The sequence below is a fragment of the Abrus precatorius genome, unplaced genomic scaffold (assembly GCF_003935025.1).
Source record: "Abrus precatorius isolate BTA unplaced genomic scaffold, Abrus_2018 Scaffold9, whole genome shotgun sequence".
NCBI lineage: Eukaryota > Viridiplantae > Streptophyta > Magnoliopsida > Fabales > Fabaceae > Abrus > Abrus precatorius.
This window is the reverse complement of record NW_020874439.1, coordinates 6,766,015-6,784,116: the sequence shown is the minus strand read 5'-3', so window position 1 is coordinate 6,784,116 and position 18,102 is coordinate 6,766,015. Positions and strand designations below refer to the sequence as shown.

General features: G+C 27.8%; 1 protein-coding gene across 1 annotated transcript; it reads left to right on the top strand.

Annotated features, from left to right (window-relative positions):
- Positions 1-9,697: 9,697 nt before the first annotated feature.
- Positions 9,698-16,716, top strand: LOC113849855 (putative disease resistance protein RGA1). Its single transcript, XM_027480059.1, has 2 exons — positions 9,698-9,888; positions 13,537-16,716. The coding sequence occupies exons 1-2, from the start codon at positions 9,836-9,838 to the stop codon at positions 16,502-16,504; spliced, it is 3,021 nt and encodes a 1,006-aa protein (XP_027335860.1). The 5' UTR covers positions 9,698-9,835; the 3' UTR covers positions 16,505-16,716.
- Positions 16,717-18,102: the final 1,386 nt, after the last annotated feature.

The following is an 18,102-nucleotide window of genomic DNA, read 5'->3' as shown; positions in this document are numbered from 1 at the left end:
CTAGTGCTACCTTCCCTTAATATCCTTCCTGTGTGACACAATTTTGGAAAATCAATTAATTCCACATTTGTCAGATATGTTAAATTTTTTAACATTAATATTAATATTTATATTAATTTGTGAATTAGCATTATTAAATTATTATAGTTATATTGTTATTAATTATGACATAAAATATATGTGTATAATAATAATAATTATTATATAGATTTTGTAATTGGGCTCTTAGTGTGAATGGTATCATCTGATTAGGCTTATAGATTTTGTATTAAATGTTGGACTATTCTATGTGCCCAGTGAGAGGTTCCTGCTCTCATCTGATTAGGCTTATATAACTGTTGCCTCATTAGACAGTTACTAGAGTGTGGGATAATAGCAATCAGATAAGAGAGTAGTACACGCTCACTCGAAAACAAGGATTGCTTATGACTCGTGAGTTCTCATCAGGTACGCGTTTAACGCAATTATTCAATTACATATAGTTGGAATTATATTGAGATGTTATGATGTGTATTATATATAATTATGTTATCTTTAATTTTATATTTAAAATTCCTGTAAATGGTATCAGAGCCAACTTAATACACATCGTAATTTTCCAACTTTGAGCAACCAAAATGCTATAATTTTATGTATGGATTTGAAAAATAATTTAGGATTTTTTAATCTTCTCCAAAATTGTTAATTTTCATTGGGTATGTTAAGAGAATTTCATAATTTATTAATTCTTGAAACTATGTACCCTAAAATCGTTTTCTTTCAAATTCTCTCAAAAGGGCAAAGGTTTATTTGAAAATTGATTAAGGGCGTTTGTTAATAAATTGAACACGAACATAATCTAATAATTAATTCATTATTTCATTCAATTTAGATTGAGATTTTGTTCTTTCTTTCCTTTTGTGTTCGTCATTGCCCTATTTTTGTTTTTGATTCAATTCCCTTAAACAAAAACCTTTTTCAACAAATAGTCATAGGGCCTTTGTTGTACGTATCACAAAGAACATAGTGGACCATACTCGTTGAAAGAAACTGTCTGGGTTGCTCGAATTCTCACTTCGAATCCTCCATGGCTGTGCGGGTTTTAGCTTTTGAAACTCTCTTTTGTTGTTCAAAATACACCCTTTGGAACGACATGAATTTGTGCTTTAGAATGTAAGATTGAACTGAGTCAGGTTTCTAGATTAGTTAGACCCGTTCTGCAGCTGATGGATTTTTTTTTTAAGTGTACGAAGTCCACTAGCGGGGCTGAGAGAGTGTCGAGTGGAGGATTTTGATATTAAATTTTTTGAACAATTTTTCATAATTTTTTGGGCACTGTACATATTTTTTAATTAATTAACTTGTGCCTAAATTAATTAAATAATTAATGTATTGATGGAATATGATCTAATTTTTTTATATACATGATTATACTAATATTTGATATTTATGACATTTTTTATACTATTCATTTTTTTAATGTCATATATGTTAAAAAAAATTGTTTTTATATAAATTATTTGATGTAATTGTGGTATAATTATGATTTCATGCATAATTTACATATTTAAATTAATTTTGAATGCATAATTATTCTGTATAAATATCATCCCACCTATCGTAAGACCATTTATACAGGACTTGTGTAAATTATATAATTATGTATTGCATTAATAATAATTATATCCTATCGATATGTTGTTATTAATGTGATTTGAAAATACCATGCAATTGTGTTTTGCTTATGTCAATTTTGTACTGATACCCTATCGGTGTTAGGATTCTTGTGACATGAAGTTTTGTGCATTGTATTCGTTTTTCTTATTTATTGTGATCCAGGACCCTTAGGCAGATCATAGTGAGCAAGAAAATTTTGTGATGAGCATATTAATGTTGCACTTGAACTCATTGTGCATATTAAATTTTGTTGTTTCCCGCATCAGTGTCTATGCCCACTTTGGTAAAAACTTTGAACAGAACTAGTTATGAGGACTGAGTTGATTCTGTTAAATTGTTTCTTGCTATTTTCTAGTGTGACTGTTGCCCTTATTGAGAATAAGTCTAAAGTTTCCACACCTGAATCTTCCGCTGCCGTTATAGTAAAACATGTTAAATGAGCTCATTATAATAAAATATGTCTAGTAACTATGAAGTTCACTATAAACAATGTTCTTGAGATGAGTAGTATTAAGAAGTAAGTTTAGTCACAAAATCTGTTGCAGATAAATTAGTGACAAATTCTTTGGCAAAGATTCGTCACAAAATTGTGAAATTTTAATATGTAGAATGATGGTTGGTTAAAATTTTATTATGGAAGAGAGCACTTTCAGATGAGAGTGTATGATAGCTTCTTAACTGGAATAGATTACCCAAAATAAAAAATATTTTATGAAACTCTATCTTAATGTATAAAGGAAGCACAATGTAAACTAGTAAAGGGTGCTTTTGGTGATAATATGGTTGATGAAATTTAGGACAACAGGTTCTAGTTTTTATTTCAGAATTTTTTTTTTTGTATTTCAGTGCAACAACTTCTTTGTAAGTTGTTTATGTTAGTTTGAAAAATATTTTAGTATAAAAATATGTTAGTTTTAATGTTATTGTATTGAGGAAAAGCTAAATTTATTGTGGACAGGTTTTGTCAACCAAATTTTGTTTTGAAGCTTTGGCTCAAAAGCCATAAAAGGTCACACTTGAGCATGGAGATGTAGGTTTGTTTGAAGTTCAAGTGTATTAGAGTGAAGGGCTAAAGCGATCTGTATATCTGAAGTATGGAGCTGGGGATGTTCTAAGATTTGGTATGAAGAAGAAAAGAAATAGAATTATGCTTGTTGAAATAATTTGTTAGTCCGGCAATGATGTAACTAGACAATTTGTGTAACATTATCCATGGCATGAAAGGGAGATTACTATGTAATGAATTTTTTTTAGCTGAATTTGTTTTGGATTTATTGATCCCATGTGTAAAGTAATTTATTTATATGGAAAAGGTGTGAGCATAGTAAATTATGATGTTTCCTTAACACGAAAATGTTGACCATTTGTGCTGTGAAAATGACCAATATTCTATATAATCATGACTCGAAATGGCATGTTGTTACAAAGGAAGCATTGGCTTAATGGGCCTTTGAGTGGTAATATATATACTCATACAAAAATATAAATTTTAAAACTTTTTTTTAAGGGGAAGGGGAGTGGGCCTAACCCAAGGGCCAAAGCAATATTGCCTTTAAATGATTTTGTTGGAGCCTTGGAAGAAGGTATGAGCAACATGATGTATCATGTGTATCATAAAATTAATAGGATAGTATTAATACTGAACGATTGTCTTTATTGTCTTTAATATGGTGGCTAAGTGGGCTGACATGGCATTATTTGAAAATCGTAAAGCCATTCACGTGTGCCATTGATTACATGAGTCATGATGATTGGTAGATGAATATCTTTGTGCCTTATACACAAATAAATGAAAAAACTTATCGAGAAATCATAGAAACTGTGCAAAGTGTAAAGTCCGACATTTAAACGTAATTGCATGAGTATTTTTCATACAAGTAATTTAATTATATTAGGTAAAGGGCATTAACTGAAGGGAATTCCATTAAGTCGTCAGCAATGCATAACATATTAAAACAACATCTAAAGCATTCATTAGTGGAAACATTATATAAAACAATTAGATATCTGAAACAATTTTCATTCTACTGGAGAGACTAGAGTGAAGCATTACACACGACGACAATGGAATATTATGTATACATCCAAGAAGGAAACGATGTTGACAACAAGTCATTCCGATATCAACTAAAGCCTTACCGTGTAAATATGAGTTTATTCCTTTAGACCATTTTGCTTGATATAATTACAACAAATCCATATCTACACATTTATACAAATTATCACATTTCTAAAATGGTTTAAATAGTTTATTCTTTTTATTTTTAAATTAATATTTACAAATGACACAGTTTTGGGTTTATATATTTTTGAATTTGTAAACTAATGTTATGTATTTAAAATGGTGCTCCAAATTTGTAGGCCGATATAATAATCAACTCTAATTTTTATAAGAAATGGCAGAATGAACTTGTGGACAAAGAGATAAAGCTTAAAGATCCATTAGAGAACGTAATTGATGTCATAGTTCATGAAAGTTTCAATATCGATTATATGAAAAATGGAAGAAGGTTGATAGCGGAAATGTATGGCCTTGATGGTGTATTTTTTGTGACATATACTTATGTGGGTGGTGATAAAGTTTTTGATATAATAATTACCAATGCTCAAGATGTCCAAATTGAATATAATCATAATCACAGTGTTCATCATAGTGTACCCCTATTGTTTTAGTTGAAGTTTCGTATGTGCTTATATGGAAACGAAAAGTATCAAAATCTTTGGCTTCAGGAAAGAATGTTCTAGTACGTCTGTACTTCCAATCACATTCCGTTTATGATATATTGATTAAATAAGATGGCATTTTAAATACTTTTTAAATAACAATTATTTATGTAATTATATTGCAGCCTCTTCCCGTTAAATATGTTTGTGAGTTCATGCTCCAAGAATAGACAAAGGTTATTTTGAAAGGTGAGGATGGGTTGGTGAGATCTTGTGACGTATACTTTAGGGAGGAAAGAAGCGTAAGGTATTTAGGCTTAAGTTGGTACGACTTCTGCAAAGCTTTGAATTTAAAAATTGGAGATGAAATTTCATTTTGATAATATGGAGTCTAAGATAAACTTCAAGTGCATATTCATTGTGCCTGATGTCCCTGCCCATACTAAATCCCTGGTTAAAAGTTTTGTGGTTTTATAATTTTTTGTACTTGAACTTTATTTTATTTTTATATGATATAATGAACTAGTCGTCGTTTGAGAAATTTAACAATGATTTAGTGGCACTTATGAAACATAACCTGACTTTACAATAAGTAACACTACTATCATTGGATAGTTATGATTAATAACGTGAAAAGTATAATTAATAATTTTAAAAAAAACCCATCTTAAATGTAAAAAATTTGAAGTACGTTGACAAAGTAGTCATTTTAATATTAGATTATATACATTATTTTTATATAATGTATGAAACAATTTTAATTATCATTTCAACTAGTAATATAATTGCCCTCGTCACCAATTTTATATTTACAATCATATGCCTTCTTGTATAATGTTATCAAAGACAATTGACAAGACACTAATCAATATTGTAGACATGACTTTTATATAAACCAATTTCATACAAATTGCAATAATATCAAATGTAATATTAACTGGTATTTGCAAAAATGTATAAATTTCACCTGTTGTTTAATTCTAAAACAAACTTTGCCTACCATCTTCTAATGTCACATATTTGGTCTTCAAGTAATGGATCAGCAAACAACAATGAAAACTGACATATGTACAGGAATGCAACATTAATCTGCTATAAAATAAAAAAAAGATTTATTAAAATTATAAATTGAAATTAATTACTTTTCACTAACAATGTTCCGTGGAGGTTAACATATTGTAAATATAATAGTTACAACATAATTATTATATTTACTTAAGAGACTAAACTATCAACCAAAGAATCACTACATAATTAATGTGTTACAACATGAATTTAAAATTGTTGTACTATATATTATACAAACACTATGCATGTAATCATTGTCATATGGTACATTGAGGATGGTAAGTCAGAAATAAGAACGAAGGAGCAATAAAATTAGGGATGATAATGGATAAAGTACTCGATAGGCACCTGCAAAATTTACCCACAATCGGTAGGATATTTACCCGCTATATGGGTATGAGTATGGATGTGGGTAAAAATCCACAAATTTTACTGGGGATGGGTGCAGGTATGGGTATCTAAGTACCTACCCCGCTCCATACTCGCATATATATATATATATATATATATATATATATTGAACTTTATTTTACAATTATTTATTAAATTTTTATATTATTATATTACTTATATGAAGTTATATAAGATTAATATAAAAATATATTTAATAACAAAGTAAATCAAAAGAATTATTTTCGTTTATATCTTTAATAGAAAAATTTATTTACTATTTTATATTATTTAATTAGGCTAATACAATTTAATTATTACATAGTTGATATGAGATTGACTTTTTTTAAAAAAAATATTATTTATATGACACACATAAAATAATTTTCACACAAATATTTTTGTTAATAAAATCATATTGATAATTAAATCATAAAATGAATGATAAATAATAAACATATTGTAAATATTTTATAAATTTTACAATCACCTACTATTACCATAAACTTATTATTTATTGATAATATTTAAATTTTATTTTTTATATTTTAATTTTAAATAATATTTTTCTAAGCAACATATATATTACAAGCATAACTATAATCTATTGAATCTAAATAATATTATTCTTACTATTTATTTACGTTCAAATAAGTTTTTGAAAAGATATAAAATATAAAAAATTATTGTTAATTTTTTCTTCATATAAAAAAGTATAATTTTTTTATATACACATATTTCTTTATTATAAAATTTTATTGTAACAATTTATCTTTTATTCAAATTCTTTTTTTTTAAATTTATATATACATTATAAATATTTAATTCATTAAAATAATTTTTTTAAAAATTTGTATTTTTGACAAAATATTTTCATATAGTATACGAGTTAAAAGTACTAGTATTAATATATATATATATATATATATATATATATTATATTATATTATTTTAATTAAATCTATTATTTTTCTTATAATTTCAAATTCAAAAGTTAAAAAAAATATTTTATGTATCCACTTTTCATTGTTAGTACTTGAACTTTTATACCCTAACTCTATTTTAATTCTCAATGTCTGTGTCATTAAAACCTAACAACTATGAAACGTTATTGCCGCCACAAGCGGTCATCAAGTGATCTCACAAGAAGGGCTACCCACTATGCAGATCTATTTCATTGTCGCTTTGATGTTGCCGATCCATTGAATCTCATACAAGATAGGATTATCGCTGACAAATAACTTGTGTGTTTAGTTTCGCTTATTGTTTCTTAAAATTTTAGTTTAGAAAATTATTATATTAATATACATTTAGTACTTGTGATCTTTAAGTATTTTTTTTTATCTATGTTTGTACCTTGTTCAGCAACTACATATTGAATTTTTGTATTATTATGCTACTTATACGAAATTATATAAACATATTTTTCTTTATAAATATTTTTTTTTTCTCAAACAAGCACAGGTAATGGGTACAAGATGGATATGCAGGTACTCAGAGGGTACAGGTACGAGAATTAATGCTCATACCCACGCGGGTATGGGGTTGAGTATGGGTATTTTTTTGAAACGTGGGTATGGGGATGGGTACTATAGTACCCTACCCATACCCTACTTATTGTCATCCCTAAATAAAATATACACTATCTTCTAGAATGCATATTTCTTACAATTCATTTCTAATTATGACCTGACCTTTACCAAAAAAGTGTCGCCACATAAACCATTCCCTACAAATAACATGGCCAACACAAATAGTTAACCTAATGAATTTGACAACCTTGGTACAAAGGCAATTCCTCATTCAATAAACATTGTTAAGGTAATATAAATCCACTGACAAATAATACTGATAACATTAAACATTTGTTGTATAATGGTATTATATTTGATATTTAATGTTCTAATGTATATTCACAATCTTCCACTCAGCACGAAGTTGGATCAGACGCTAGTCATTTACATGCATCGCAATATTATTGTCAAATGATCGACATAGGTGTTTTAATAACTATAACAGTATATACTACACTGCTCAAGCACTTTTATACTAAACAGTACAATGCAGATATTAGTCAAGATTTAAAATTACATTATGATCTTTTCTATTTTGGATTATCCAGAGATTAGACAATTAGATATGTGCCATTTTTAACAAGTTGAAAACCCTCAAACTACGATTGACAATGATGTAGATAGTTCTATGTAATGCTAACAGTGCAGACAATAATAATGTTGATGAAAAGTTTGCCCATAATTTCCAAACTATGAGATTTCTAATAACACCGTGATCCTATGAATTTACAAAGGGTTGGATGCAAAATCTAACTTCTCTCGAGTCTCCTCAAATTCAGTTCTATGTAAGAGAAACACTTGAGGAATTTCATACAGGACGACACTAACTCCCTTCCCTTTCAGAGTTATAAATTATTTTCAGAAGCTCCTTGCAAATATTTCTTAAAATAAAAATTTTGTTAAATCAAATATAAAAATAAATCTTACACATTTAGAGACTAGATTAGAATATTGTTCTTTACTTCCCACAACCTACATGCTTTCCTTAAAGAAAACTATAATCAATTATAATAATTGTAATTTTTAAATTATGTATTACAACGTGAATAAAAAATAGTTTAATAAATTTTGATATAATGTGAGTATAAAATTTTTAATATTATTAATTAATTACAAATTATCAGTATAACTTTAAATAATTATTGTATTACATACATAAACTCTATTTTAATAAAATTGTAAAACATGACAAGTGTATTACAAGAAAACTACAACATATAAAATTGTTGTACATTGGTGCATTTAAAAAAATGTAATTATATCGCAATGGAAATTACAACTGAGGCGAAACACTTAAAAATAATTATGTTTACAAAAATGGAGAAACTTTTAATTTTATTAAAAGTGAGAAAAATTAAAAAACTCTTTTAAAAATAAAATGGTCTACGAAAACCATATTGGATTTAGGAGTTGATTTATTTTAGGGGAATGGTGGAAACTTAATCCTACAACAGACCTTATACATCCATCTTAAGATGCTTGCCTAAAGTCAATTGTACAAATTTATAATAATTTTAAAAATATTTATTTTACCTCTTTGAAATAAATTAAACTATTAAAATAATTAAAATATTACACAAATAAATGGACAAACAAATTAGGAAATAAATAAATAAGAGAAACAAGAAAAATAAATAAATATAAAAAATCTTGGCTCAATGGTTTGTTTGTTTTTATAAAAAATTAACAAGACATCTCACTTAAATTAATCATTTTAGCCTATAAAAATATCCATGAATAACAAAAAAAAAAACTTTAGCACAAAAATTTATTTATCTAATTTAATTTTTTTATCAAAATAGTGACACTTAAGTCAACAATTTATATTAAAATGGAGACCGTAAAATAAATAATAAATTTTATTTAAAATTATAACAATATATAAAAGCTAAGAAAAGATTTGAGAAGAAATATTTAAATTTAAAATTTTAACTAAAAGAGAGTAGTATAATATAGTTATGGCTTAAATATATTTTTAGTCTTTATATTTTAACAATTTTTTTATTTTAGTACTTATTATTTATTTGATTCATTAAGATATTTTCACATTCAAGTTTTCAATTCTCCTCGATAGCCATAAAATATTAAACAAAATTTATTAAAATATAAAGAATAAAAATATATTTAAATATATAGTTATTTATAAAGACAGAGATTGCAAGTAAAACAGATTTAAAAAATAAAAATAAAAAATCTGAAACATTGGGGAAAGTTGAAAATACGCGTGGATGAATATTGCTACAATCATTCGTTTCATTTTTTGGTCTGTTGTGCACCTTTCCTAATCCATGGGTCCACACAGCACTGTTTCTTTACCAAAAGCTACGCGTTACTTTTGAAAAAGTGGGAATAATGAGTGACCTACTTCACAGTATTCATTTCATTATATAGATCTGTGCTCCTTTCCTCACTGTTTCTACACATTAATTGCATTCCTCTCTTTGATTATCAATATCAACCGTTCTTCATCTTCTCTTTCACTGATGGCCAAGTTTGAGTCAGTTCCATTTGCTGTTGCTTCAAACCTCATTCACAGGTTAGCTTCCCCATGTTTTCTTGAATTTTAACACAATTTATCGTATATTTCGATTCTTGTTCGAAGGCTTCGTACGTATGTTTAACAACTCATATAGGTTACTCTGAGTTGTGTGAAGTTTAACTGCGTTTGCTAACTCATAAACTCAGTACCAAAGACACTGTTAATCATGTATTTTGTTTTATTGTTCTAATCTCTGTTTATTTTAGATTTCTCTTAACTTCTAATTGATTTTTAACAATTCAAATTTTTATTTTTTCTCAAGGTAAGTTTCTAACTTTTTATTTTTTAAAATAATTAGTTTTTAAAGTTTTTTTACCGATTCTTTATTTTGTAATTTGTACTATTCTAGTAATTATATTTTAATTGAAACCAAAACAAATAATAATTATATTAATTTTTAGCAAAAATAATGTAATCGCTTAATATGTAAAACAACGATAGATCGTCTAAAATTTTAGAATCAATGTTTTTTCTCCAATAAAATCCGATCTTAAATTAAAAAATATAATACCTAAAATTCTAATAAAAATATGTTATCTTTTATCTATTAATATATTATTTAAAAATTATTTTATTAGTATAGAAAATGTCATGATCATAATCATTTTATTAAGAGTAAATTTTAATTTTATATCTTAAAAGATGCGTATGTTGTATTAACCTCTTTTAAATAATTTCTTTTAATTTTATCAATTGTGAAATATTTTTTAGTTTTGTTTCATTGCTTGCTGCTTAGACAAACTTTTTAAAACTTTTATAACAAGTGTTTATTATTTTATAAAAATATATATTAAGCTTGTTCAGTTTTTTGAAAAATTAATAAAATAATATAAAATTTATTAATAATTTTTCAACAGATATAGAATACTATAAAAACATATTATATTGATGTTTTATTTAAAGTAATTAATATTTTTATGTCAAATAAATATTAATAGTTATTAGGGAGTTTATATTTAATTCATAAAAGCAAATATTCTTTTGTATGATTCTTTTAAAAATTTAAAATTAATAAAATAATTATAAAATTAAATACAAATGTAGACATTTTAGAAACATGATAAATAATAAAAAAGATTGATATTTAGACAAATCAAGTAACAGTTAAATATTGTAATGCAAGACAGAAATCAGAAATTATAATATTTTAATATTATAACATAAATAGATATAATATGAAAATTTTAATTTTCTTATTATTAAAAAATTATTAATAATACTGTACTTATTTTAATATTAATAACAGTAGATATTATTATTCTGTATCAAGAGAACTTATTTTTCATTATATTTTTAGTTTTTGTATCAGTAATTTATCATAACTTATGAATTTAAATTTTTTTTGTGGTTTGAATGTTTTTAATTATTACAGTAACATGTTACTCATATTTTGTAATTTTATCGTTTCGTTTTATAGTTGTATAATATTATTTTATCACTTTTATAATTTTATACTAACTATTGTATTTTAATTTTATATTTTTATAAATGCAGATAATATAAAAATATAATTAAATATTATAATATTAGTTTAAACAGAAGAACAAAATATTTGACCATATTTTTAAATTTTAGGTTTTTCTTTGATTTTGAATTAAAATATCTTTTAAATAATATTATTTTATTTATAGAAAATATTATTCATAAATATTTTATATTACAATTTATATTTATAAAAAATATAAAGAGCTAATTTTATGTAATTGGCTTTTAAGGGGTAAAAAAGAGTAAAATTGGCTCATAATAAATGTGTAAAAAATTTAATGTATGTTTAATTTTTGAATAATTACGACATCAAAATCTTATAAAACGAAAAAACATTGTAGCAATACATGTAAATTTTAAAAGTGATTTGAATAACTTATTTTTAATATAAAGAATCAAAATAACTTATTAAAAACATAATTTCTAAAAATTATTTTTTCAAGAATGATCAAGTTGATAGACTACTGGTCATCATAAAAATTATTTTACATAGTTAAATTTTAAAAACATTCCTTCTTTTGTTTGAAGTACTTTGAGGGAGAGAGGCACTTTAAAAATAAAACTAAACGATTGCAAATTATCATTATTATTATTATCACTATTTATACTATGTATTGGTGAGTTCTAATTTTAAAGATGATTAATCATCTGAAATAAATTAAAATTTTAAAAGTTATATATATATATATATATATATATATATATATATATATATATGTATAGTTACCATATTTAATCAAGTAATTAAATGTATCCTTTTATCTCAACACCAAATTTTATTAAATAATTTTAATTTAATCAGCTATATTATTATCTTTTAGCTTTAACGTTTTACATAACTTATTTTTGCTAATTTTTCAAACACGATCTTGAAGTAAATATACAATTTCGTCTTCAGAGTATATAATTTATTCCCTCGATTTGATAACATCATGACAAATTTAGTACACAAATTTGATCACTGTTAAAACAAAAAGATTAAGTTGTTCACCAAGTCAACAGATTCAAAGAATAAATCATGTGCTCATGAAAACTTTCACAGAAATCAATAGAAATTCTCAATTAGATTCACTTTTATAGACCAAGGAAAATGCTATTCAGAAATTGAAAAGGATTTTTTTTATTAGAAAAACTATTAAATGCACATTAATTAATTATACTTTTTAAGTGTATTTTTACTTCGATTTTCAACAAAAAATTCTCTTTTTCTATTTTGTCCTAAAGTAAGACCCATAGACTAATTAGAACTATATTTTTAAATTTTAATTTTAAAATCAGTCTTTTAAAAATTGAGTGCCATCACATTTTTCTTAGTACACTAAAAATGTGAAATAAAAGGATAAAATCATTTATATTATTTATGTTTTGAAGATTAATTTAACTATTAAAGATAAAAATAGGCTAAAATGTTGGATTAAAACTTACGACTTAACTTTTTTAAGAATTTAACTTGACTTGGCCTAATTAAATAATAAATTTAATTTATAATTTTTAAAAAATTTAATTAATTAAATAAGTCAAACTTAAATTTAAAAAAATAATCTATTATACCTTGTACAATAACCTATTTAAGACTTCAAATTTTATAATAATATTTTAAATAATTTTATATAAAAATTTGACGATATACTAATATTTTGAATTTACTGTAATTTTATTTTATATGAAACTACGAAAATTATATATATTTGGATTCGCGATTATAATTACGTGTTTATATTGAATTATTATTATTTTTTTTGTTATTAATTTCATTGATAGGTCGAATAAGTGATTCCAACGTAGTATTCTAGTTGAATTAGGTGTGGTTTAGTAACTATGATTGACATATATGTTCTAAAAATAAAATAAAAAATTGATATCTTTTATAATTTAAATGAATTCAACGTGATTAGCAAAAAAAGAAAAAATGAATTAAACGTGTAATGATAGATATTGTGTGTTACAAAATAATATAACATAGATACTATGTGGATGAGTTTGGCCTACTTTACCGTATTCTTTCATTACATAGATTTGTGCTCCTTTGCTCACTGTTTTTACACAATAATTGCATTCCTCTCTTTGAGTATCAATATCAACCCTTCTTCATTATTCTCTTTCACTGATGGCTAAGTTTGAGTCAGTGCCATTTGCTGTTGCATCAAATCTTATTCACAGGTTAGCTTCCGCAGAATTTCTTGAATTTGGACAGGAGTATGGTGTGATGGAAGAGTTGGAAGCGCTTAAGAAGACAATTGGATCTATCAATGATGTGCTCCTTGACGCTGACCACAAACAAGAACAAGTTCGTGTGCGTAATTGGATATCTGACTTCAAAGAAGTACTTCATGCTGCAGATGACTTCTTAGATGACCTTGCTTTCCAATTTAGGAGTGACAAATTGGGTGCAGCCGAAGGAAAAGAAGTGAACAAGGTACTTCTTTCCATTTCATCTTCAAATCAAATTCCTCTATACAATGAAATGCCGGTTGAAATTATAAAAATACGAGAAAGGTTTAATTGTGTAGTAGAAGACATGGATAAATTGAATTTAATCCCAAGTTCTATGCTGGTTAAGCAAACTGATGGTGGATGGAGGGAAACATGTTCTTTTGTGTTAGAGTCTGATATCATTGGAAGAGATGATAGTAAAAAGGAGATCATTAGTCTGTTGAGAAAGCCTCATGAAAACCAAAAAGTTTCTTTGATTGCCATTGTTGGCCTTGGTGGGTTGGGAAAGACAGCTCTTGCACAATTGGTGTATAATGACTTGGAAGTGCAGAATTTTTTTGAAATGCAAATGTGGGTGTGTGTCTCTGATAACTTTGATGTGAAAACTATTCTGATGAAAATATTAGATTCAATAATTATTGATAGCCAAAGACAAGACCAATCATTAGAGAAGTTGCAAAGAGAGCTTCATAAGAATTTAAGTGGTAAGAAATATTTGTTGGTCCTGGATGACATTTGGAATGAGAGTTATGACAAATGGGCTGAATTGAAAAAGTACTTGATGTGTGGCGCTCGAGATAGCAAGATTTTAGTGACAACTCGAAATGAAAATGTAGCAAAGACAATGACTGCCAGCACTTCCTATCCTTTGAAAGGTTTGACCGATGAAGAATCTTGGAGTTTGCTGAAGAACATTGCATTTGAGGATGATTGCAAAGGAGTGAATCAAAATTTAGAATCAATGGGGAAAGAAATAGCCAAAAAATGTAAAGGGGTTCCACTAGCCGTTAAAACGCTGGGAGGCCTGTTACGAGGACAAAATGAAGTAAGTGATTGGGAGAATGTCTTAAGTGGTGACTTCTGGAAAGTATGTGAGGAGCAAATTAGTATCATGCCAATTCTAAAACTCAGTTACCAAAACTTGTCGCCAGATATGAGACAATGTTTTGCTTATTGCTCTTTATATCCCAAGGATTCAGAAATTCCAAAGGATGAGTTGATTCAGCTATGGATGGCACAGGGTTACCTTCAATGTTCAACTGAAAAACAGCGCATGGAAGATGTTGGTAACCAATTTGTAAAGATGTTTTTGATGAACTCATTTTTTCAAGAAGCAGAAAGTGATAAATACGGTGAGATCAAAAGTTTCAAAATGCATGATTTAATGCATGATCTTGCGATGCTTGTTGCTGGCAATGATTGCTGTTACTTGGATAGTAAGGCGGAGAAAATTGAAGGTAATGCCATACACATATCTTTGGAATCTAAGGCCATTCATTTGTTGAAATCATTAGATCCGAGCAGGCTGGGCAGGCTGCGAACTGTGATTTTGTGGTCTTACAACAGGGAGGAATTGTCTGTTGCTAATTTCAAACACTTGCGCGTCTTGAAGATGTCGTTTTCTTCTTGCAATTTGATTGATTCAATTAGAAAATTGAAGCATTTAAGATATGTTGATATTGGTTATGACTCCTCCGGTGGGATGACAGTTGGCGTGGGAAAATTGTCCTCGCTGCAATTCTTATCGACTTTTGTTGTGGGAGGTAGCTCAGAAACCACATTAAATGAATTGAAAGACTTAAACCTAAGGGGAATATTAAGAATTATTTATCTTGATCGCGTGAGAAACGTGGCTCTGGAATCACAGCATGTAAATTTAAAAGAAAAACAATTCCTTCAATCCTTGACTCTATGTTGGCCCGAGGTATACGTCGGTGACAATGACAGCTTACAATTGTTAGAAAACCTTCAGCCCCACCATAATCTCAAGCGATTGGTGGTTTGGTGTTACCCAGGCGTGCTTTTCCCTGACTGGCTTTCTCTCCTCACAAATGTTCTCATCACTTTCTATGGGTTTCATAAGTGTCGCTGTCTCCCACCGTTGAAACATCTCCCATATCTGAAGTTCCTTCACTTAGACAATCTTCATAAATTGGAATACATATATCTTTATGAAGATGGTTTTGCAGTAACCTTCTTCCCCTCTTTGGAGAGCCTCACCGTATGGAGTTGTCCGAATCTCAAGGGATGGCAGAGGCGAGGAGATGATATCAATGATTCTACGAATTCACATGATCTCTCCTTACCTTTTTCATTTCCTCATCTTTCTCGACTAGATGTCGTTGACTGTCCAAAGTTGACTTCCATGCCTACTTTTCCAAACGTTCAGGAATTGTATTTGCAACGGGGTAGTGTGGTGGAGCCATTAATTGGAACACTAAACACAACAGCGTCAACATGTTCAGCTGATTCATCTTCCTCTGCTCCTCTTTCCATGCTCAAAAAATTGACGATTTCTGATCCTACGAATTTACCAAAGGGTTGGATGCAAAATCTGACATCTCTCGAGTCTCTTGAAATTCAATTCTGTGAAAGTGAAACCCTTGAGGAATTTGAAACTGGGTTCAAGGACGACACCAACTGCCTTCCGTCTCTGCAAAAAATTACATTATATAGATGTGAAAGGCTAAATGCTTTGCCAGATTGGATTTGCAACCTCTCATCGCTTCAACATATCAAAATCTCATTCTGCCGAAATTTCGCATCTCTACCCGAAGGAATAAGTCGTCTTACTAACTTAATGATCTTTGAGGTGGAGAGCTGTTTCCTCTTACTTAAAGAATGCAGAACAGAGACAAGTGCTGTTAGTCGACAAATCTCACACATCCCACGAATTATCCTTCATGGTCAATGATGCTAAAGGTACTGATGCCCTTTTCTGTCAAAAACAGTTTGTGTTTTTTTATGTCAGTGTAAACAACGTGTAACTCAACAACTACGGTGCCTATTCCCTTTGCTAGTAAAATACTTTTATCTAGTTTTTGAGTTAGTGTTCATTTGTTTCAAAGATAAACAAACAGTATTGGAGGATATTAACCATCATATGTTTAATGCTAATAAGTTTTTTACTTTGCACTAATTTTATTAAAAAAGTATAACTTTTAAATAAATATTAAAATACTACATGATTTAATAAAATTTATAAATAATTTTTTAATTATTAATAATAAATATTATATTATATTAATAAGATTAAATTAAAGAGTATTTTTCAAATTAAAAACTAATTATAAAATTTGTATTAGAAGCTCAATTATTTATGGCATAAGATAATATGTTTTTTCATTTGCAAAATAACACTTCAAGATTCTTCTTAAGGAAGTTTGTCTATATGTTCAAGTTTTGTCTATCATGCTGTCTACTAATCTACCATACAGGCATACACCTAGACTTAGTTTTTGAGAGGACATTGATGTTATTACGGTCTATCATTATGTTCTTTATATTAAATTTGATCTATAGCTGTAATTCTTCACTACAAGAAGTCTATTATTGTTCTTCGTAGGTTTTTGACCTTTGAGCTTGTAATTCTTTCTGAGATTCATTTTTACATTTTTACAATTTTGAGTTAGTCCTCTATTTTACAAGGCAACCTAGTCAATTTCAATTGCACTATTAATATGATAAAACCATTGTTTGTCACCACTTACACACCTAAATTGGTACTAGTGTATGCTATTCTATGTATGCATAGACCTTTCCAAATACACTCCTATCATAATTTGAAATTTATTGAGAATTACAAAATTACAATTGAGACTTGTTAAATAGGGAGTGAGAGTCTCAAAAAAATTTAACCAACACTTGTGTGTTTGAAGAAGTTCGTTTAAGAGTGTGTTACTAACATTTTTCAAAGTCACAATAACACATTACAAGTGAAATATACACAAAACCAAGTGACGTACTAGTAGACTTATTCCAACAAAAATGAGATTTGATACCCTGGAAATTAAGATTTTCCCATCTGAAATGATGATTCCTCTTTATTGCAAAATACACAGTGGATCTGCTGACAAAGAGAGCTCACTCCTTCTAATGGAAGGAGAATATCCTTTTTTGGGAAAGGCCTCCTAACAAAGTTAATAGGGGAAAATATAAGCTTTTCAGCACCCACCCTTTTATTAGAATATGTATTGCTTGCATCGAAAGAAAGAGGAGCCCCAACACATCCAAGTGTAATGTGTGGGTAAGAATTTATTGCTTCAGTTGAGCTAGAAGACGCTTGACATGCTTTTCAATGCAACATCAATTGCTGCCTTTTGATGGTGTGCACTAACCTGCAAATTTGTTTGTTATTGCAATAACCGAAGGAATTCCAAGAGATATATGGGATAGGTTATGAACAAGAACAATCAAATCTGTCTTCCGACTTAGATCTTGGATTCCAAGCCATAGTTCATCCCTGAAGCGAGTGGCTCCCATATCGAGTTCCTGTAAAAATAAAAATAAATG